At 32.0% G+C, this 25,228-nt stretch overlaps 3 protein-coding genes across 3 annotated transcripts; 1 reads left to right on the top strand and 2 right to left on the bottom strand.

Moving 5' to 3' along the window:
• The first annotated feature begins 410 nt into the window (after window positions 1-410).
• On the top strand, window positions 411-23,286 carry LOC123703756 (pro-resilin-like). Its single transcript, XM_045651873.1, has 7 exons — window positions 411-565; window positions 2,230-2,260; window positions 14,995-15,115; window positions 16,679-16,833; window positions 21,302-21,437; window positions 22,339-22,431; window positions 22,916-23,286. Exons 2-7 carry the CDS (start codon window positions 2,246-2,248, stop codon window positions 23,029-23,031), a joined length of 636 nt encoding a protein of 211 aa, XP_045507829.1. The 5' UTR covers window positions 411-565; window positions 2,230-2,245; the 3' UTR covers window positions 23,032-23,286.
• LOC123703754 (ommochrome-binding protein-like) lies at window positions 17,167-18,451 on the bottom strand. Its single transcript, XM_045651870.1, has one exon. The coding sequence runs from the start codon at window positions 18,179-18,181 to the stop codon at window positions 17,261-17,263; it is 921 nt and encodes a 306-aa protein (XP_045507826.1). The 5' UTR covers window positions 18,182-18,451; the 3' UTR covers window positions 17,167-17,260.
• On the bottom strand, window positions 18,663-19,910 carry LOC123703755 (ommochrome-binding protein-like). The gene is made up of 2 exons (XM_045651872.1): window positions 19,900-19,910; window positions 18,663-19,547 (listed from the first exon to the last, which is right to left on the bottom strand). Exon 2 carries the CDS (start codon window positions 19,543-19,545, stop codon window positions 18,709-18,711), a length of 837 nt encoding a protein of 278 aa, XP_045507828.1. The 5' UTR covers window positions 19,546-19,547; window positions 19,900-19,910; the 3' UTR covers window positions 18,663-18,708.
• Window positions 23,287-25,228: the final 1,942 nt, after the last annotated feature.

The raw sequence follows: 25,228 nt of genomic DNA, 5'->3' as shown, positions 1-25,228 counted from the left end.
CTGTTCTCTGTATGTATTTGATATACTTATTATGACTTTCGGAAAAAAAGTTTGCATTAAAAAAATAACGCTAGGTTACCTACCCACTGTCTATTGTTAACTTTCAGGAATGCGTTAAACGGAAATAAACAATTGCTTATTCCTGTATCTTAACTTTTTAATCTGTTATGTCGTCATTGTCGGATAAGGATATCCTCTTGTAGGGATGAAATTCTTAAAGTATCTAAAAATATCTAATTTCCAACGATAAATTACATGAAACGTTTTATTATCTGTACATTGCGAGATCACGACTTGCACTTGGCCGCAAATGTTTTATTAGCACAGATCTGCATACATAATGCATGTTGTAAATCTCATTAGTCGAAAATCATATTGCACGTACGCTAATAAACTATATCATAATACGATGAGCCCCACGCTTCATAAAAACTATAAAACTATCATTTCGCGAAACTGTATCACAGTGTGTGTTTGAACTAGAGCGTTGCCGCTGTGCGTATCCGAATTTGCCGCGAAAATTACATAGGTATTGGCGCGAAAAGTTTTCAGTGATTTTTTTGAGGTTAGTAATTTTTATGATTATTAGTTACAGTAAATGAAGAGGATCATAATACTTAAATAATTTAACTAGAGTAAATTAATTTATGTAGAGTGTGCTCTTGTAAAAATTTAAAAATTCCATATTTTACACATCGAATAGAATAATAGAGTGAAAAATATTAAAATTTTGCAATTATTTTGATTTCTTAGTAAGGATTCTTTTAAATTTGAAAAAAAGTAGGTAAAACAAGACTAATATTTATTTTTATGTATGTATTAAAAATTTTCATAAGCTAACAAAGGATGTTTAGTTAGATCAAATTTAAGAGTATTTTTTTATTAACATAATATATCTGTAATTCTGTAGTTTTTACCCAATATTTTGAATAATTAATGGGTTCCCATATGAAAGCATAATATATGATTTCAATCTGACTTTCCCCGTACAAAGGCTACACATGTCTTTCTGATTAACAAGATAACCCCTGTCTCTAATTAGCCTAGTTTTTGTAATATTATAGTTCTAAATAAGGTTACATGACTATCCAATGGAGTGAAATGCTTTCACATATTGTTTATTTTACCAAGGATAACTAAATAATTATTACGTAAAACCACAGGTGATAAAAGTGTAGTTCTAAAATAGGATTTGGAGATAATATTATGTTCAATGATGTATCGATAGAATTAAGTCAATTGACTAACAAATATCTATATGGTAGTGTGTATTTACCTGAACAATCTGAAAAAATCAAGGTAGGTACATCCTGCTGAAAATTCCTTCAAAATCATCGTAGTTGCATATCGAACACATACTTAATGATGTAAAAATTATTGTCTTGTATCTAAAATATGGTTGTGGATGAAAATAAATGGTTATTATATACTATAAACAGGGAAACATGCACAGAAATTTACTTCCTTTTCAATACGCTTTTATTAGCTTCACCTGTATGTTTATAATAATATTACGTAACCGACTTCTTAAAATTAAAACCACTTTAAACAGGCAGATTGAATTCAACAATCAACGACAATACTTACATACAAACTAAAACATAGGTCTAAAACAATAGTTCTAATACGTTATGTCACATAGTCAACATACTAACAGAGTTAACAATAATTAACATAAAGATTATAACAATGAAAACTGTGTCCCGCGACTTTTCTTCGTTTTCTTACGTGTTAGCAAATTCTTCATAGAAATATAGAAATTAACATTTCTATTTCCACTCCGAGAAATATATAGTTACTAGCTTTCCGGCTGCGGCTTCGCCCGCGTTTTCAAAGAAAAACCCGCATAGTTCCCGATCCCGAGGGATTTCCTGGATAAAACCTAGCCTATGTTGCTCAGTGAAGATGCAGCTTTCTAATGGTGAAATAATTTTTGAAATCGGTGCAGTAGTTTATGCGTGAAAACCATACATACATACATACATAATTACAAACCTTTCCTCTTTATAATATTAGTATAGAAGTCCATAAGAAACAGATTTTGAATATTTAACGAATTATAACCACGATTTATTTGATATTTAAAATCAAACTAAAGTAAATTGAGCGTAAGAAAATTGCAGTTTCATAGTGGTTATTATTAATAATTAGTATTTTAATCGTAAATAATTTAATTCAAATAATATGTTTTGAAAAAGCTCAAGACTAAAGCACGAATTTGTTTTACAGATTTGGAAAACTACAAATGGCGTTTTTCAAGGTATGTACATATAATTTAAACTATTTATTTATTTAAACAGAGGGTTGATGTATAGGATATAGGGGTAAGTTTTAAATGGGTAATTATAGCTCATTTGGAGTAAAAAAATAAACATTACCTTACCGAAACTTAACTTAGGTATTAGTTTCAGAACCAATTTACTTTTTTGAACATTTAGGTACCTTAGGTAAAAAGTAATAAACATACACACACATATTACATATCTTTGAGTACAAAAGATTAAAAGTAAACGAGTACAAACCAACTTGTTCCTCTCAAAAATACGTAATTTGTCACGCACAATAAACTTAACAAATTATTATTGCTGTCGCTCGATTATATAGAAATTTTTCATTTCATTACGTCAACAACTACCTGATAATATAACATAAGTAGAGCCCGTGTGGTTACACGCATAGTACCTACCCGGGGAAAGGATAATGTGTTAATCCAGACTATCCTACTAATATTATAAATGCGAAAGTTTGTATGGATGTATAACACATAGGATAGTTTTTATCCCGGAAATCCCACGGGAACGGGTACTATGCGGGTTTTCCTTTGTAAACGCGGGCCAAGCCGCGGGCGGAAATCTAGTAACGGTATAATACCTATCTTTGTACCAAAGATCTTACAAATCTCGTCATCGGTTTTTGAGTGAAACAGTTACAAACATCCATTTATTTATTTATTCAAATCTTACAAACTTATAAAATAAGCACAAGTAAGAGCCAAATAAAATAAAATAATGCAGCTTTCGTAAAAAAAATTCTAATGTTCTAATGTACATAATAATTTGCAACATACTTACTTATATCGAAACAAATAACCTCAATCAAACAAATAAAACTAAGAGTATTATTTTAATTTGAGTTTATCTAAGTACTAGCTGTGCCCTGCGGTTTTACCCACAGTGCTCCGCTCCTGTTGGTCTGATGATATAATATAGCCTTCCTCGATGAATGGGCGATCTAACACCGAAAATATTTTTCAAATCGGACAGTAGTTCCTGATATTGGCGCGTTCAAACAAACAAACAAACTCTTCAGCTTTATAATATTAAGTATCTATACTATCTATACATATAATAAAATCGTAGGAAAGTCAAAACTGTACATTGAATATTTTTTTAAAAGAATACTTGGGCCGTGATCTATAATCGATATAGAAGCCAAAAACATAGTTTTTAGAATTTTTGTCTGTTTGTCTGTTTGTCTGTTTGTCTGTTTGTCTGTATGTTTGTCTGGGCTAATCTCGAAAAGTACTGCATAGATTGACTTCAAATTTTGCATGAATATTACTAACAGGTCGGGTGAGGCTATAGGCTACATATTATCAAGCTATCACCTACGGGGGAGGAGCTGTGAACCTTTATTTTTCTTACATATTCCGTGTACTACGACAGCGTACAATCTAAAGACTCATGTTTAAATGTTGTTTTTGAGTAAGCCATGCTATTATCTACCTTTACACTATAAAAACTACGTCATTTATGTAATTTTGGCAGAGAAACAGTTAAATGAATCTTAGCAGTATAAAGACAAATTTGAAACAGCGCCATCTATAGCCAGTGTTATAAAAATCAAACACACATTAAACTATTGGAAATTAATAATTAAATGACGCATATATAAATGTTGTTTGACAATATCTAGATTGAAACTATAAAAATTATGCCATTTAAGTAACTTGGGAAGAGAAACATAGTTTAAAGAATGTAAGTCGTATAATGTTAATTTTGTAACAGCGCCATCTATGAGATTTCGTAAAAATCAAATCAATTTACATGTTAACACTACTGAATACACTGTTGAAAATTAATAATTTAAATATAATCATGTTATTTATTTAACTCTTTAACCCATATCTTCCCTTCCCTATAAGGTATATTTCGTGTAAATAATAAATATACTACATTTTTTTAAAGTGAGGGTAGATGTTTATTATATTTTAAGTAAAACTAGACACCATTATCTACAGTAATTAATCTAATATTGATTGTGTTCATTAGTTACAATTTTAAAAATCTTCGTGTTTTATAAATTTACTTACTTTATTTTTATTAATTAATTAATTTATTTACTTTATTTATTTGAGTGCTCGCGCGCTTGCGACTAAGCGTTACGCATTACTTTAGCCTCCGTGTTTTAAATTGATAAATTAAGTGATTAGTTGAGAAAGTTGAAAGTTTACTTACTAATATCGTTGGCCTAATCGTTTTCAACGTTTATGTGTATGAAGAATTGCATGAGCGAAACAAAACTGTGTGAATTTTAGTGAAAAACAATTTGTGGCATTATACATCGCCGCGGCCGCTGTGACAATATCGTACCTACAGTGCAACTACAAGTGACCGCGCGACCTTGAACATCTGTTTACTAACTTGTTGACTTAATATCGTAATTATAAACATTTGCAAGTTGGTTTATTATAAATATGCCGCAAATTTGTCTTGGATGTCTGAATCGGATCGATGGCGAGGATTATATTACGTGTTCGATTTGCAAGCTTTTTTGTCACAATTTGTGTGCTAATGTTCGTCACAAAAAAAAACGCAAGGACTTTTTATGGACTTGCCCTTCTTGCACTAGTAAACAAGCTAAAGGGGATAATAGTAACACACCGGTACGCCCTGCAGGTGAAAAAAAAGATACACTAACACAGTGGATCCCGCAACGCACTCGCCGCGGTGACGACAGTCCTTCGTCTTCCATAAGTCAGGCAGATATCGGACATTCTTGCTTAACAAAAGAGGACATACGACAAATTATTAAAGAGGAGTTTCAAGCATTTCTCTCCGTGGACTTTGTAGCACATATTAAAGATTATATCAACCCTGAACTGACTTTAATAAAGACAGAAATTAACGCATTTAGGGACTCATTGGAGTTTATAAATTCGCAATATGAGAGTGTTAAAAAAGAGGTTGAAATCAAATTCAGTGAAATCTCATTTTTTCAAAAGGAGCTGGACGCAATTAAATTAGAAAATAAAGATTTAATTAACAGATTATGTCAAATGGAACAACAAGTCAGAGCTAGTAATATCGAACTGCAATGTGTACCGGAGCATCGTTCTGAAAATTTAAAAACCTTAACATTGCAATTAGCGAAAACAGTGTCCTTTGATTTGCATGAAAACGATATACAATTGTGCACCAGGACCGCGAAAATAAATACGACCAGCCCTCGGCCTAGATCAATAGTAATTAAGTTACGTAGTCCAGTAGTTAGAGATGGGATACTAGCGGCTGCAATCAGATATAATAAAGCCAACCCCACAAACAAACTAAACTCAAGTCACTTGGGGATAGCCGGCGAAAAAAAGAATGTATTTATTAGTGAACATCTCTCTCCCAGGAATAAGGAACTACATAGAGCCGCACGCCTAAAAAAAAAAGAAGTTGGTTATAAGTTTGTTTGGATCCGTGATGGTAGAATCTTCATGAGAAAGTCAGAAGACACTGATGCTATTCATATTAAGGACTATGATACCCTAAATAAGATCAAATAGATTTAATTATGTAGATTAACAGATTTATATATATTTTTTGTTTCACTTAAATTCTCTAAACTAAATTGCTTTTACCAAAATTGTCGCGGTCTTAATACCAAGACAAATGAGTTTTTCTGTAATGTATTGCTTCATAACTTTGATGTTATATTTATCACTGAAACCTGGCTTCAAGATAATGTTATGGATAAAGAATTGTTTGATAATCGTTACATTGTATATAGACGAGATAGGGATATTTCAAAGCCCCTGTCAAAAAAAACAGGCGGTGGTGTCATGATAGCTGTTAATAAAGATCTCTTTTCATATCAAATATGTAATAATATTAATACTGGTGTAGAAGATATGTGGGTTATTGTGCGTTTCAAAGATGGTAAAGAGTTTATTGATTTATGTATCTGTATAGTTTATATTCCGCCACCTGTTAGCGCTCATACATTGGAACATTTCACTGAGTCTGCTAGTATATTTCTGTCTAAGTATATGTACACTGTTGTTGTGGGAGATTTTAATCTGCCCAGTTTACACTGGGTGCCTAATGCTGATAACGTTTGCTCTGTTCTTGACACATCTTCATGTAGTGTAAGAGATATAATGTCACAGTTTATGGCTTTTAATAATTTATCACAATACAACAGAGTATTAAATAATAAATCGAATTTATTGGATTTAGTCCTAGCGTCACATATTGATGTCCTTGTAGATAAGAGCGACATCTCTCTTTCCGTTCTTGACGTTTATCATCCTGCTCTAAAATTTGAACTAACATTAAATTTTGAAAAATGTCTTGTCACTCAGAGAAAGTCAAAATTAAATTTCTTTAAAGCTGACTATGTAAATATAAACAAAGATTTAGGAGATATAAATTGGGATGAGATTTTTAAAAATTGCACTGATGTAAATGATATGGTTACTAGCTTCTATAACTGTCTACGAAATATAATACATAAAAATGTACCTCTCACAAAAGCTGTTCCTGCGAAATATCCATTATGGTTCACACATAACTTAATAAAACGACTAAAAGAGAAACATAAACTTAGATTGCGCTATAAAAAATATAGAAACCCCATGGACAAATTAACTTTAGACCTTTTAATCAAGCGATGTGATAAATTATTACACGTATGTTACAATAATTATTGTTTTAAAATAGAAGAAAGTATCGCAAGCAATCCTAAATTTTTCTGGTCATACTTGAACAATAAAAGAGAATCAAAAAATGCTATACCCAGTTATATGATATTTGAAGACAAAGTTTGTAACAATTTTGATGATATTTGCAATAGCTTTGCTGAATACTTTTCATCTAATTATTCTTTACCCCGTGCCGTACAAAACACAAATGAAAATTTAATTATAAATTCTATAAAATCAACTACCACACCTGCAATATCTTTTAATCAAATAGAAATAAATCAATTAATGGTCTCAAATAAACTTAAGTCTTTGGATATAAATAAAGGGCCGGGACCTGATGGAATCCCTCCCATATTTATAAAAGAATGTTATAAAATGCTCACTCCACCCTTAGTTACTATCTTTAATGAATCATTACGAACTGGTCTATTCCCTGACTATTGGAAAGAAGCAAAAATAGTTCCAATCTTTAAAGATAGTTTCAGATCAAATATTAAAAACTACAGACCAATCTCAATCCTATCAATTTTTCCAAAAATTTTCGAATCAATAGTTTATCCGTTTATTAGCAACCATTTAAAATCAATAATTTCTTGTAGTCAACATGGCTTTATCTCTAATAGATCTACTTCTAGTAACTTAATCTCATTTGTAGAAAATATTATAGGTTATGTTGACAATCGTGTTCAAGTTGACGTCATTTATACTGACTTTAGCAAAGCTTTCGATAAAGTCAATCACGAAATGCTTTTGCTAAAGCTAAATGAAAATGGCGTCACTGGATCTTTGTTGAATTGGTTCAGGTCATATTTGAGTTTCCGTAAATCATATGTTGTCGTGAACGGTTATCAATCTAAGTGTTTTGACGTGATGTCGGGTGTTCCCCAGGGGTCACACTTGGGACCGCTTTTATTTCTAGTTTTTGTGAACGACATAATTAACTGCTTCCAAAATACAACTCCCTATCTTTACGCAGACGATCTCAAAATAATGCGACCTGTTGCTAGTACTTACGATCAATTTCTTATACAAGAAGACCTTAATAGACTATTTAATTGGTGCCAAGAGAATGACATGTCTTTAAATATTCAGAAATGCTATCACATTTCTTTTACACGAAATAAAAATCTGATTCCAGTAACTTATGTAATTGATAATAAATCTTTGGCACAGGTCGACTCGATACGAGACTTAGGCGTTATTATTGATAAAAAGCTAACATTTTATCCACACATCGACGCAATTTTAACTAAAGTCTCCAAATTAATAGGTTTTATAATACGTAATACAAAACAATTTAAAAATTATAGAACTAAAATAATTTTATATTTGTGTTTATGTCGCAATATTGTAGAATATTGTTCTCAAGTATGGTCTCCTTTCTATGACGTGCACAGGAACAGAGTCGAACGGATTCAGAAAAGATTTTTGTCCCTACTTTCTTATCATCACAACCTACAGCTTTCTTCTTATTCCGAAAGATTAAAGTTTTTTAAATTATGCTCCCTAGATAACAGACGCAAACTTTTAGATATGGCATTTTTGCATAAAATATTAAATGGTAAAGTTGATTGTCCAGAACTTCTTAACCATATAAATATATCTGTGCCTTGTAGACAGAAGCGTCCTAGCTCTTATAAATTATTTTTTCTACCCTCATGTAAAACAAATACTAAATATAATTCACCTATTACAAGAACTTTAAGACATTATAACTCGTTGTTAAATTTAGTGGATATTGATATTTTTTCTGATAAATGGCCTGTAATGAAGAACAAGATTATAAAACTTTTTTTGTCCTAATAAAATTCTTAAAACAGCATAATTCCAGTCACTTGGTGCAGGTATATTTATATGCATGATTAAGCTGTTTTAATATTTGTTATCACTTTGTATTAATTTCATAAATTTATGTTAACGCTTGTGTGTAAGCTGTGGTCACATATAACCGGTAGTGCATACGCCAACTTGTATATAAAAAAACTGTATTTAGCCTAAGTACACATGTAACGACCTTTTGTGATCCTTAAATAAAGAAAATAAAATAAAAAAAAAATTTACTAGCTTACCGCCCGCGGCTTCGCCCGCTTTGTCTAAAACCTAATAAATTATATACCTTGCTCTTGAATTAGTCTATTTATTTAAAAAACCGCATCAAAATCCGTTGCGTAGTTTTAAAGATTTAAGCATACAAAGGGACATAGGGACAGAGAAATCGACTTTTGACTATTGAATGCCATAAAACCAAAAATATCAAATGCAATCTTAATCAATCTTTTGTGAATTTTCACCATCATGCGTTCCCACTAAAGGTAAGTTGTTACATACAGGTATTTATTTTTTTATAATGATAGCAATTCATATGTTTTGTTGGTATTATATTATTACACTTTTTGAATGAAATAATAAAATGATGAATTGATGAATTCTTTTGTATATGACTTTTACAAGATTTTGAGGTGCATTGGGAACAGTAGTTTTTGATAAAATTTTATTTGTAAGTAGCTTTTTTTATAGATTTACAGTTAACTTTTGATTTTTTTATTTACAGATTCAATGCTCATAAAATTATATCGCCTTTGGAAGACGATTTCTGCTGACAATTTTACAACACCACTTGAAAATTGATGATTTGATGATAAAGATAGTGGCAGCGAGGATTATGTGGAAATTAGTAATCATCCGCTTCGTTAATTTTTGACTGAAGTTAATGTCCAACGTCCAATGGTTCAATCATTGATCAATATCAATAATAGTGTTAATCATAATGGTTCAATCATTGGAAGTATCTCGGGAAATTTTGGAGGATATTTTTCAGGAAGGAGAGGAGGGGCAGCCAGCCACATATCAAACTACTACGTTTTAGTACCGAAAAAATGTTATTGCCAAATGAAACGTAAATTTTGCACTCACAACTGTACAAGTCATGTTTTTATTTTGACTTTGCGGTTATCTGATTATAATATTTATCGTTATGGCTATCGAGGTACCGACCGTACTGGGATCAGAGTACATGATATACAGTTCATCATCCAGGATTGCTAAGAGCATTTTCACACTGAAAAAGATGTTTTCTTTGAATCGTAGTTGCTTCATTTATTTATTTTTAATCATTTTACATAACTAATATGTTTTATATTTTATAAATATATAATTTTCATTATTTATAAATAAAATGGATCCAACATAACTTTGTTGTGTATCATTTCTCTATTAATAACCCATAGGCATATTTTCCGAGCGCCCCATTTAAGTTGCGGTCCTGAAATTATAAAAAAATTATGTATACTTTTGCCAAATATGTATAAGTTCATTGCTCAAGCTCATTTTTACATAAAAATAACAAAAACTAAACTACTAAATAAAATAAATTTTATAAGAAAACACAGTATATTTATTAGGAGACGGTGATCTCTTCCAGGCAAAAGATATTCATCAGCTCAATAAAATTGAATAGTATGTTGTTAGTTATTCTTTAGATTCACAATTGTAATGAGCATTTCCGCATGCAAGTTATTTCAAGTAGTATCGTAGTTTAGATATATCATAGTTTTGACACATTAAAGTTCCAACAAAACCCTCAAATTTTTGAGCAGAGTTGAGCAAGATAATTTGAAAAATGTGCCGTGTTAAGTATTATAGAAAAGGTTAGTTCGTTGGTAATTATTATTTCTTCTTCATTTACATGTTGTTAGTAAAAATAAACTTTGACTAACAGTCAAAGTATATTTTAACTAATACTACTTAAAACTAACTATTATACTTATGTTCAGTATTTATCTGTATTATTATTGCTTGGTAATTAATATATTTTCATGTCGTATACCTAATTATAAACATAAGTTTGATGTGTTATTAGCTGGATTTGTTGAAGTGAAAACTTTTTTAGCGGCGTTGGGTATAAAATCTTAAACTCGCGTCAGGACACGTGACCATCGAAAAAGCGTAAGACGGATGTTAGTTTTTTAGCCCTTATATTCCATGCGTAAGACAGATACCTACCATTCCAAAATATCAAACATGCTGAACGTTAATAATCAAGTTTTCACTTCTGCCGGCACTCCCGGAGTGCAACCCGTCTTTTTTTTACACACTCACAGACTTATAATATTTTATGTTAAAATAGTGTTAATCATATTAATATTTTTTCACAATTAAAAATATTTCCTTTTTTCTGATGGTGATGTTATGAGGACCATATTCGGTCATCATTAAAAATCTGTGCGAAAACTATAAACACTTGTGAGGCCCTCACGGCAGTCACGGATGAATTCTACACATACAGGGCCACGGCCCTGTCGTTGATGCGGCTCGACGGAACACAGTGGGGTTTTGGTCGGTAGGAATCCGACATAACCCACGGCCTCTTCCCCGGAGGCCGTGGGTATCTATGCAAGATTTCCCCACTAAAAAAAAAGGCCCTCACGGCAGATCGGGGCGGTCTGACGCGAAGTGGGGACAGCGTTGTCACTGTATCGCTTTTGCCACGCTTTTCAACAGACTTATTCGATAGTTCAGTTTTGTGTTAAGACCGCTGTGACAACCAACCCGTGAGACAAACAAATCCGGTTTCCCCTATTATCCCGTTAGACCGAAACCCTCACTGAGAGGGAATTACGTCTCACTACTGATCACGACAGTCATATTTTATCTCGAGAATCTGAAACTTTACTCAATATGAAGACCGTTTGACAAATGATAGGGTGTATCATAATATTATTCGATCTCTTGAAGATGAACATGAGCATAAGCAATGACTAGAGTAGGGACGCGAATATTACAATTATTTGAGACAAGAACGATTAATATTTGTTTAATGAAAGATTAAGAATTGAAATTATTCAGTCTCTGAAAACGGACGAATAGCGAGAGGCCCGTCTTACTGCAGACGATTTCGTCATAGTCTTGATGACTTAGAGGTAAACAATCTACGAATTCGGTGGTGTGGTCCGACAAATATAAAAGTGGGTTTGCTTATAACCTCACAATTTATTACAGATCATCTTCTGTATAGGCGATATTAACGTAGTATGTTCTTTGCATGCTTTACATGCTTTAAAGTGGAGTAAGGAGACGGCTTTCGTTTGAAGATACACCGGAACCTTTGAAATCACTACTTTTAGAGGAACATACTGTGCAATCTAAACTGTTATTAGACAATATTCGCTCTTATAGTAGTGCGTTTCAAATGATCCTTTGGTGCTCAATAATTATCAGAAGGTCCTTTCATGCTTACTTTTAAGATACAAGGTCAAGTTTACCATTTGATAGGATCCCTTTTGCCTGAAGGCCAACCTAAGTTTGTTTAAATATATTTTGTATTCGACTACAACGAATAGTGGAATACAAGAAATCAATATTTCTCAAATTTAAAACTGAACTCATTTCACAATTATTTTAGAACAGGTTAATTCGTATGTATGCAGTTTTAAATCGACATTAGAAGCTTTTCCTCAAGATGGTGATATCGGCACTCAGGAACTCCCTGGACGTGTTATAACGCCCAGGCCACAGTATTACAATTTTTCCTACAGTAGAGCAACGAATGTATTTTCGCATAGCAACGGAGGGGAACTCGCGGGGGGTCAAGTGACGCGGGCCACGTACCACAAACATGCTTAGTTTGTGGTACCGAGCGCGAAAGAAAGTCATCGTGTTTTTAGTAAAGTTACTATGTATACTGACGTAATTTAATACTTAGGTACATATTCTATAATGGTGCGCTCAAACTGTTAATCTACATTTAATTTAGATTATTATTTGAAATACTAAGTAATGTAGAATTTAAATCACATTCATTCATGTTGTCTTTAGATTTTAAGATTTTCTTATCAGTGTTCAATTTTAATGTAGTTAAATTTTATAAGAGACAATAATTAAGAACATTCAAAAATAAAGTGTCACGTATTTTTTTTTAAACGACGAATGACGAAAAACGACGTAATCGCGGACGTAGTCGCGGGCAACAGCTAGTAGATTATATAGTCTAGTTATACCTACTTTCCGGTGTATAATGTATTTGTGTAGAAATGGCAGATTATCAGTCTATTTTAGGATAATTACAATCACGACTAGTATGGGTCATTAATCATAATGGCGTAAATATGTAGGGCAGGGCCATAGAATTTGTGTTGTAAGTTTTGTCGAAAATATAGATATGCTTAGAATCCATAGGTCTTTGTTTTAGTATCGAATACTTGTTCCCTTATATTGTATTGTGCCTATTATATTTATAATTGTATTGGCATTTGCATTTCACATAAGTTTTAAGTCATCGATTTTTAAATAATAATGTTATTCTTTCATGCAAATACTACTGAATCGATTACAATGAAATTTAGTAAACATATAGATTATAGAACTTGGATTACACAGGATAGGTTTCATACCTACCGGAAATCCCACGGAAACGGGTACTAACTACTATGTGAGTTTTTCTTTGAAAAAGCGGGCAAAACCGCGGACGGAAGCTTGTTTATATGTAAAAGAGTGTGTAACATAGAGCTAAGGATCGAATATTGGGTCCATTTCTAATTAACCACTGCACCTAAATGACGGTCATAGTGTAAGTGTAGCATAAATCAGAGTGAAGTAACCGGCACTATCCTAGAAGACAATGCGTACATTCACTGTGTTTAGATGGGGTTTATATGAAGATATAGTTTAATATTATTTTGTTTTTTTTTCGGAAATAGGAAAGATATGTATTTTTGGGGATGTGGAATAGTCTACCACCTGCCGTGTTTCCTAGGAGCTATGATTTGGAAAATTTTAAGAAAAAAGCATATCATTTCTTAAAAGGCCAATAAATCGTTTGCCTTCCCATAACATAAAAAAATGTAATTAAATTGGAAGTTTATAATTGTATATAACGTATCATACTTTGTTATTTTTATTATAAAAAAAATCATTCATTTTTAAATTCATATTTAAAACAGAACAAATGTAGGTTGACAACGTAGTTAAATCGTCCAAATTGATCAAAAAAAGTTAAAAAAGTAGGTAGTTAGGTATTTTTTTTATTTTTGCAAAATCGTAAAATGGCGCCATGTAAGCCCAGTATATAACAATTAATGGTTCTTTCTGTTGTAACAATGCATGTTTGATGGCCATAGTTTGTATTCAGTTCTCAGAGGAAAAAATAATTCCTTCATCGGGCTGTTTTCTCTTGTTTCCCGACTTTGCTAAAAGAAGGGTAATGTTATTCGTAAAAGGGCTTGATGGTGTTTGATTATTTTTATTCCAAACTAGCGGTCCGCCCCGGCTTCGCCCGTGGTACATGTTTACGTTTTCTCTACATAAAAACCATCCTCGTACTTCAAGGAATATAATAAAAAAAGAATTAACGAAATCGGTTCAGCCGTTCTCAAGTTATGCGCTTATCAACACATTTTGGGATTCATTTTTATATTATAGATGATAATAATAGTGTTTATTTTTCTAATGACGGACTTTGAACGTTAAATTGTATGTTTGTTATGTTCAAATATCCAACATCATCATCATTATTCATCATCCATCATCAACTTCTAGATATAGAGCCTTTCGTATAAAAAAATATATCAAGACAATACCAATTATTACAAATCTACGATTAAATTTAATAACTACCTAATGATTTTAATCTAATATATTTTTTTTATTTAATATTAAAATAAATCTTAATCTACTACCTATTAGCTATGATGTTAGGCTGGCATTTAATTTGATCCCAGCTTTGCTCGTACTTACGCGCGCGTGAATGAAATCCTTTAGGGTCAACTCACACCAAAAGAGCGGCGAAGCGCGGCCAAGCGGAGCGCAGTTTCCGTGTCATATGAATTTTAACTTTATTTTCATTACTATAATACTTATTATCGCATGAGAAGCTCGAACGAGTCGCGCGGATGCCCGCGGCGCCGCTGGAATTCCGTGGAATTCCATCGGAGCCGTGCGACTGCGCGAGAAGTCGCGGGAATTCCCGAGAATGTTCGAGCATTCGCCGCTCTTTTGGTGTGAGTTGACCCTTAGTTTCAGGCGAAGTATTGTTATGAACTGTTTATAAATAAATAGGTACTAAAATATTATTATTTCTTTTCCAGGTACTCAGCATAACATTACTAGCAACTTTGGCACATTGTGAGCCACCAGTCAACTATTATAATGGAGGATATAATAATGGATTAAATCGACCGAATAATAATTATTTACCGCCAAATCCAGGTAATTTTTAAAGTGAAACTTTTATTACATCGTCTCAAACTTTTTGGTCTGTGTAGCGCATGTCGCGTGACGTACGATACGTACGATAATTATCGTACAAACACGATAATTTTTAGTTAAATGTCTATAGTGTGAAAAAAAGTTTCACTTTTACCGTGGTTTCATAAAACCACACAACATTTTTTTTTTTTTATTTACTTACGCGGTAAAATTAAATTATTTTTCATGTTTTTTTCTGTAATTACTTTTAATGTGTGATAGTACTTAAATAGACAATTTCATTTATAATTCTATGAATGCAAAGTAAATCATCATGAAATAATTTATCCTGCACTAGATTTCCGCCTGTGAAAATTTTGCTGTATATTTTACTTTCGTAATTTTCGAGTAACATTTTTAAAGCTATTGCATAGCTTCTATCGCGAGCCTTGAGCGCGGGGACCGAATCCAGAAATTGCGTAACGAAAAACCTCACTCTCCCCCACTCCGACCGGCGGAGGTGTGGCTTGAAGGCATCTGGCATAGCATGCAATTTCTTTCTTTCTTTCTTTTCTTTCTTTCAATAGCTTTACCGCGGCTGTCCCTAAGTGCCACACATCGTTTTTTTTATTCGTTTATTAGCTTCAATACCACAGTGTACAATCATAAAAGTAGCTTAGCTTATGTACGGGTACAAGATCTTTTGCAATTTAAGGAACTGGAAACGTACACCTGCCCTTATTATAGTAAAAAACTAGCTTACCGCCCGCGGTTTCGCCCGCTTTGTCTCAAACCTAATAAATTATATACTAAAACCTTCCTCTTGAATCACTCTATCTACTAAAAAAAACCGCATCAAAATCCGTTGTGTAGTTTTAAAGATTTAAGCATACAAAGGGGCATAGAGAAAGCGACTTTGTTTTATACTATTTAGTGATAACTACTGAAAGAGCGTTTTAAATTTTTCTATGTGGAAAATTAAATTTAAATGTAAAAAAGTGCATTATGATGCAAAACGTAGTTATCTTTATGAAACACTAGCTGTGCCCGCATGGGTTCGCTTGCGTAAATATAATTAGGTAAAAGGAAGTAGGTACCTACAATTCATGGCGGTCGTAATCATGCTAATTTCGTCATTTAATTTCACTTGATTGTTTATTTTATTTTATGTAACTAACAAATAATATATCATATTAAATTTATTTAATCATCAAATAATAAGCTTTCAATACACATCACGTAGTTTCTTCAGCGTTATTTAAAACTAGCTGTTCCACGCGGTTTCACCCGCATTGCTCCGCTCCTGTTGGTCTTAGCGTGATAATATTATAATATAACCTATAACTTTCCTCGATAAATGGGCTATCTAACACCGAATGAATTTTTCAAATCGGACCAGTAGTTTCTGAGATTAGCGCGTTCAAACAAACAAACTTTTCATCTTTATAATATTAGTATAGATTTGGCAAAATTTTATATGAAAATAAAATTATAGTTCAGTTTTGATATCGAACCTCTAACAATAATAAATTAATAAACAATTCAACATCTTTTATTCAAAAACATTTACTTATATTTTTTCAGGTTATTCACCTCCTAATACCTATCTACCTCCGCACACAGGGTCTTACCAAGGGGCAGATTATAATGGTCTAAACCATAATCAAGGTTACGACAATGGTCACGGTCAGAATCACGGTCACGGTCACGGTCATGGGCACGGTGATGACAATGAAGTGGTATGTAATTTTTAATAAATTAATATGTTAAAATAGTTTTATTTATGGAATTTGATGTCTTTCTTCTGCTCTATCTGAATATCTAGATTATTTTTGCCTCTCTAAGCAAAAACTGAAAAAAAAAAACAAAAGGACCTCTTTAGTAGAGTTTAGATATACAAACATACAAAAATACGTAATTGACATTTCTTACAATTATTACATTGATAAATATTTTCTATGAAGCCAGATACTTAATTTTATATTTGACCTTTCAATTTGAATTCAATAAATAATAGTGTTATTTACATTCTTGTAATATTTTATACAATAATATGTTATTACAATCCTTATCAAAATATGTTTATTACATCACCAATAAATAAAATAAATACAAATAATTATTAAAGCTATTAAGTTTATATAAATTATTTACAAGCATACAATATCATTCAACAGAATTCCTCTTAACATTGTAAACGAAGTAAGAATTGATCGGAATTAATCTATAAATATTATCATCAGTTGCATAGAAAATATCACCATAGTCACCAAATATTATGCTCCTAGGAAAGAACGATAAATTTGCGACTTTGTTCGCTGTACCATTCCTACAATCGATTTCAAACAGGCCATTATCAGTTACACCGAAAGTTTTCATTTCATCACTTAGAAAATGATAAACGACGTTCAAATCTTTGTTTTTAACAACTTCAACACCGTCCACTGCACAAAAAACACCGCACATGGTCACAAAATGTATATTCCTCTTAAAATCCACGTCAAACTCCATGACTGTCTTCATATTTCCAACTTTGACTGCCCGAGTTCCCAGATTGAAGATTTTGTAAATCATATGGTTGTTCGCATCGATTATATACATGGCATTGTTGCGAATGACAATTTTAAATATGTTCATATTGTAAAGACCTATATTAGTTGCCACATTGGAAACAGGATCGTACTTGTATAGACCATTATCAGATCCGAAATATACATCTCCTGTATCCTGGTCCACTGCAGTTGCCTTATTCTTTGTAATTCCGTTGATTTTCTTGGCATTTTTCGTTATTACATTTATGTAGGCTCGACCAGAATTCTGCAAAACATCGTCCATATACATGAAGTAAAGATTTCTCGTTGACGAATCGTAGGCTAGTTCTTTTGGGTCTTTGAATTGGTCAGACAGAAGTTCCTGTTTGTATAGACGGCCGCCGATTTTCTGTATTGGAGAGTCTGTCAAGTACACAGTAACTTTTGCTTCCACACTTAGGATCGTCACTAGACTTATTATAAGGTACATTATGATTCGTGCACTATACGTCACTATGTGAATCGCACTGAGCCCAATTGAGAATGTTTTCATCATTTATCTGGTTGAGGTTAAACTAATTTACGTTTGCAGCTGGTTTATTGTGTTGGTCGACTTTGATCTCTATAGCCTTGGGTTAGAATAACGTTTTGATTCAATTGACTCGATCCTGGTTTGAGTGAACAAGTATGAAAATTGTCATAATCGTCCGGAGGTCATTTGGGACAGCTCATCTCTTACTAATGCGTTTAATTATGTTCCTTGTACTGGAGCAAATTGCTTAAAATTTTTGTACAATAGGTAACAACAATTGTAGATTATGTTTTCTTTATCAAAAGGCATATATGTATATATAAATGCTATCCATTAATTAATTTAAAAAATATTTTATTGCTTAAGTAATATAAATATTAAAAAAATATTAATGCTTCAGATTAAACATAATTTTCAACCTAATTTCGAAAGATTTAATCGAGTTAGATATAAAAGTTAATGTATAGAACATAACTTTTTAAATAGGGAAATAAAACTGAACACATAAAATCAATTAATATATTTACAATCACAGCTTACAGTTACAACCCTTAATCCGAACAATTGTTATTTTTATTAGGTTTCAGTCTAACCAGACTCGTCGCATCGGAATAAATCATATGATTTTCATTATCAAACGCAAGGCCGAACGCATCATCAACTGCCAACACTTTATCTAGACTGACTACTTCTTTATTAACTTTATAAACACCATCCATCATACAAACATAAGCATTTCCATTAATATCTGTTGTCAAACCACGCACACCATCAATTTGAGTCTCTTTGTATAAAACTGCGTCTTTCGTACCTTTCTTTTGTCCGTATAAACCAGTAGCATTTGTATAGAATAGTATATCTTCATTATCAATTATGAAATGATCAACTTTAGTGTCTTCTAAATCCTTAAACCTCGTAGAAGTACCATCTATGAGCGTGTAAAGGAACTGTCTAGGAAAGTCTGAATAGTATAAAATGTCTTTGAAATATAGAGTCCATATATTGGCGTCAGCTTCTCCAACGAATTCTGCTTTCTTCGACAAGTGATTATATTTGTATATACCTCCACTACCACCTATATAAACTTCATGGTTTTTCTGATCTACTGTTTGAGCAAAGCCGTTATACACACCGGCTACTTCACCAAATTCTTTAGTATTTAGATTGATAAATGCTGTTTTGAATACATCGTCGTCTTTGTTAATACTATAGCTGAAGTATAAGGTATTAGTGCTGTAATCTACAGTCATTAAGTATGGTCTATCGATGTCTGTTTTGAGGACTTCCTTTTCGTGGTAAAGTTCGTTAATAGTAACGCCATCACATTTTTCTTTCACCACTGCTGCTTGAATGAGAAAAGAACTTGAGAGAAGGAGTAATAGATGCATTTCTGAAAAGTAAATTATAGATTATAGATTTGAATTTGGACTAGTAAGTGATTTAGTGTTATCAAGTAATGTGCTTTGGCCACAAAATTGAAAAGATAACGAATTTAGTGTTTACAAAGTTGGCTATATTTAGGAATTAAAAAGGCTAGATTGACTGGTATCTTGCGATCTGAAGATTTATAAAATATATAAGATGATATCAAAAAAAAATCACAAATCTTGTAATTGTCTGTAAATAAAATAAATCAAGTATCTTGTTTTTACGTTAAAATTATTTGATAATTTTAATTTATTTTTCCAACCATTCAAGGTTAATCTACTTATTACATAAAATATAACAAATAGATCACTTACCCGTTAAGTGTTGTGGTCAAATTATTACTAAATAGATATATGAATTTTATATAATTCAACGTATAGAACAACAAAATGCATAGAGTCGTTGTTTTCAAAGTATTAACACGATAATGGATTTTCTTGTGTGTGATTTTACGCGAGTATTATACATTTAGAAATTATAGATTTTATCGCACCGAGATTCGCTGCAAAATGTCTGAGACGTCGGGATAATAATGGGTTAAAATCGCGTTTAAAATCCGTTAAAATCTTTAATATCTATATAAAATTAATGGATACATAATGAAGAAAGTAGATCAATACATTTTTTGTTCATTCATTACTATATGCGGAAGGTCTGTATTCGAATCACAATACAATTCTTTCTATTCTTTCGCAATTATAAACAACATTTTTTTAGTCACAACATCGTCTCTATGTATTCGCTTCCTCGATACGTAAACCAAAGGTTATCTTTTAGCACTGGTTAAGTGATATAGATATTATGTGTAATTAGTTATGTTCTTATATTGTTGACAATTGTTTTGTGCCATGTCTAAGAATTTAATTTTCAAGGTCGGGGGTTCAAAGCCAGTGTTGATCATTCATTATCTACACGCATAAAATTATACGTACCTAGTGTATTGCTGTAAACTTAAAAAAATAGTTTTCACACAGGAATAATCTTTTGGCTGTAATAGCTTTTTACCGGTGAAAGAATTTTCGAAATGGTACCTATAGGTCATGTGATAGCAACAAAATTTTCCTTTCATAATATAAGGGTACATAATACTATGTAAACTTAGTTAGTTTTTCACACAAGTCTTGTATTTTATGTTTAGTTTATAAATTTATCTTAACAAAAGCAGAAGTTACTTGATTGCTTTCATAACATCGTTTGAATTTAAAATTTAATTGATCGCTTATCAACGATGATAATAATTGAAAAATAAAATTATTTAATAATTCTATTCATCTTCATTAATTTATTGTATACTAGCTTACCGACCGCGGCTTCGCCAGCTTTTTCTAAAACCTAATCTACACTAATGTTATAAAGATGAAAACTTTGTTTGTTTGTTTGATTGTAATGAATAGGCTCACTACTGGACCGATTTTAAAAATTCTTTCACCATTCGAAAGCTACATTATCCACGAGTAACATAGGTTAGGTTTTATTCCGTAAATCCCACGGGAACGGGAACTATGCGGGTTTTTCTTTGAAAACGCGGGCTAGCTTTCCGCTTGCGGCTTCGCAAGCGGAAAGCTAGTAAATTATATACTAAAAAACCTCACTCTATCAAAAAAACCGCATCAAAATCCGTTGCGTAGTTTTAAAGATAAAGGGACATAGAGACAGAGAAAGCGATTTTTTATACTTTGACTAGTGATTTTAATTACAATTAAAATTCCCTTTCAGCCAAAAGCCTACGAATTCGGTTATTCAGTGAAAGACGCGAAATCAGGCAACGACTACGACAGACGAGAGATGTCGGACGGTAATGTGGTGAGAGGTGAATACAGGGTGGTCCTACCCGATGGGAGGACACAGATTGGTGAGTTTTGGGATAGTGATAGATAGAGTATAGTATAGAGTAGATAGGTTTTAGGAAGAGATAGAGTAGATAGAGATTGTGGCTTTATGTGAAATTCAGTGTATTTCTGCATGATTTTTTTACATGGCCCTTCAGTCGATGTTTTTAGAAAATACCTAATGTGAATAAAGTTAAAATTAAATAATATTGTCAAATATACATGATCTCCGAAAGAATGTTAAGTTCATCAAAATCCGTTCAGCAATTATAAGGGTCAAATGTCATTTGTTTGTTCAAGTTCAAATTATATATTTTAGCCTTCGTAAATTCGTAATAGTACCTACATTTCACTATCCATACTAATATTATAAATGCGAAAGTAACTCTGTCTGTCTGTCTGTCTGTCTGTTACTCAATCAGGCCTTAACTACTGAACCAATTTGCATGAAATTTGGTATAGAGATATTTTGATACCCGAGAAAGGACATAGGATAGGTTTTATCCCGGAAATCCTACGGGAACGGGTTTTTCTTTGAAAACGCGAGCGAAGCCGCGGGCGGAAAGCTAGTATGAAATAAACGAAAATGTTTTTGGTGAAACCATCTTATAAAGTTTAGGAATCCTATCGGACCCTAATTCTAATATACTACAAAGGGATCCTTAAATAATATTTTTCCTTAGAAGTATCACTTTTTAAATGGTAATTAGAAATTGACTCACTTTATTTAATTTTGGTATAGCATAAAAAAGTTTTTTAAAAGGCACGGGTTCGAATTCCCCGTCATGATCTAATTTTGTCTATTGTTTAAAAATTATCCGCGTCGTGATAGATTTTTTTCTATTCTTTAAAAAACTTCATTCAATATAATATCTAATAATTATAAATTACTTATATTTTTCATATTTATTTATTATTTCACAGTATCATACCACGCTGACTGGCAAACGGGTTACCACGCTGACGTGAGGTATGAAGGAGAGGCGCAGTATCCTGAAACTAATACTAATGTTTTGGGTAAGTTTATTAATTAATAAAATTTAATAATTTTGCAGGCTTTTTGAAGTGAAACTTCTTTTGGCGCGTCAGGAGTAAAATTTTTATGACGCGTCATGTCAATACCGCGCCGTCACGTCACGAGTAAGGCGACAATTTTGGTATCTTTGAATCTTGCCAAAGAAGTTTCACTTCTGGCGCGTGTGCTCGGCACACACGCTCTTTTTTTTAAATTATGATGTACTAGCTGAGCCCCGCGGTTTTGACCGCATTGCACCGTTCCTGTTGATCTTAGCGTGATGATTGATATATAGCCTAAATTTCTGGATAAATGGACTATCTAACACCGAAAGAATTTTTCAAATCGGACCAGTAGTTCCTGAGATTAGCTCGTTCAAACAAACAAACTCTTTAGCTTTTATTAGTATAGACTATAGATGATTATAGATATTAACTATGGGTCAGCTTTATACCATAAAATCTAATTTTCTTATTTCTCTTTTAGGATCAGGATCCGGATATAACTACAATGCGCCAGAATTCGGCGGTTCGTTGACCGGTTTCCATGGCAACGGGCAACAGCTACCCAAACCCTCGTATGGGCCTCCCGCTTTTCATTGATTTCTATAAAAATGTCAATAGAATTGCTTAATTTGTGTGTAAAATATATAAAAAAAAAATTCTCGATTTTATTCAATTTTCAGTTTGGTTAAAAATTAAAATTGAGTGTTGCAGTGATTGCATACAAAAAAAACAGGAAATTCAGGATATCTTTCAGAATACTATTTTCGTTTTAAACATTTTTGGGTTGTAAAGAATTTTAAAAGTTCAGTAAGAAATAGTATTATTATTTAGGTACGTATTATAATTCAAATAAAAGTTAACTAAGTACCTATACATAATATGAAATCTGAAAACATTAGGTACCTAGGTACCTACTGTAATTTTTTGACTACATGTATGTAGGTATATGTACAGTCATGAAATACATAATATATTATATTTTTGTTTTGTTCTAAAAATATATATTTATAAGCATTTCTATTGACAAACACCGAGAAGTATTAAACCGTAGTTGATAAGATTTTTGTACAAACTTAGCTATATTTTTGTATTGAATAAACGATTTTTTTATATGTTCTTGTTTTATTTTTCTCTTCCTCTTCCTTGGTCTAGTTTAAAGGAATCGTAATATTTATTTATATCCGTTCCCCTTTTTTAAGAATTATCTTCTTCTATAATATAAAAATGAATCCCAAAATGTGTTGGTAAGCGCATAACTTTAGAACAGCTGAACCGATTTCTTTAATTCTTTTTTTATTATATTCCTTGAAGTACGAGGATGGTTCTTATGGAGAGAAAACGTGAATATGTACCACGGGCGAAGCCGGGGTGGACCGCTAGTTAATCATAAAAATATGACTATTTGAGAGTGTGTATTTATATCATTTATAGTTTATACCTACCAATATTACATAAAAAAATCTATTTACGAAACCATTGCATGCAACTACATTAATTATCGTAATTATAACAAAATTCTTTTACAACCAAGTCTAAAAATTTTCAATCATGACCGTTATTACACGCTTTATATTAGCTTCACCTGTATGTTTGTATGTTTGTAACCGACTTCTTTGGGCGCGATTTGGACCCACTTTAAACGGCCAGATTTCGTTCAAACTTTGTAGATTTATTGAGGACCGATGACAATACACTAATTTGTTTAAATTTTCTATTTTTTAGTTCGGTTTTCTATAAAAAGCGTGTTTTTTAGTTTTTTTTAACTATTATTATTTTTCATTTACAATAATTAAAATTAATGTGAAGGTCTTTGGTCTTCTATGAAAACTAGGTTTCGTGTCAAAGAGGTTTACATGTTATCTAGTTTTGTGTGTTTGAGTGTAAATTATTGTTGGCTTATAACAATATGTATTTACTATCACTTGACTCAGGACTTTGTTAACTTTAACCATGCAAAAAAATAAACTGCAACTAATTTCGCAGTGACTTTAAACTTTAAAGTCACCGTTACTGTTAAATTTAAACTACCTACATGTTTAAGTTTTCTCTCCATAAGAAGATCTCCTTTCTCTCCTCGTTCTTCAAAGAATATTATAAAAAATTAACGAAATCGGTTTAGCCGTTCTCGAGTTTTGCGCTTACCAACACATTTTTTTCTATTCATTTTATATACCTAGATTGTTATAAAACGACAATTAAAATGAAACAAATATTAAATTATGAATACTTTATTCAATAAAACTATTTGACACAATAACAGTATTTATCCAAATGTGGACTTGTTCCATTGAGACACGCTGGCTCCTTGCCGTACCTGGAAACAAAAAATATTCACTAAGTTTATACTAGTTTATACTAAACTTTGGATCTGGTTTTGTGTTATGCACTTTTTTGTAATAACTTTTGGTAGAAATAATTAATTAAAAAGATCTAGTTTTTTAAATATAAATATATTCGGTCTTTTATTAACATTATTTATATGTAAAATTAATTAAATAATATTAAAAATGTGAACATTTGTGAGGATGGAAGTTCGTGTAGGTGTGTATGTTTGTTACTCTTACACGCAAATACTACTGACCCGGTTACAATGAAATTTAGCACACATATAGAGGATAACTTATAGGTTTTATCCCACGGGAACGGGAACTAGGCGGATTTTTCTTTGTAAACGCGGGCGAAACCGCGGGCGGAAAGCTAAGTCTTATATATTTTGACTGGTTTGTAAAAAAATTAAATTGTTGATTCATTTTAGGAATGGAATTAGATAAATAAGCTATAGTGAAATAATTTA

Source organism: Colias croceus, chromosome 27 (assembly GCF_905220415.1).
Source record: "Colias croceus chromosome 27, ilColCroc2.1".
NCBI classification, from domain to species: Eukaryota; Metazoa; Arthropoda; class Insecta; order Lepidoptera; family Pieridae; genus Colias; species Colias croceus.
The sequence above is the reverse complement of the archived record's forward strand: the minus strand, read 5'-3'. Positions and strand labels throughout refer to the sequence as shown.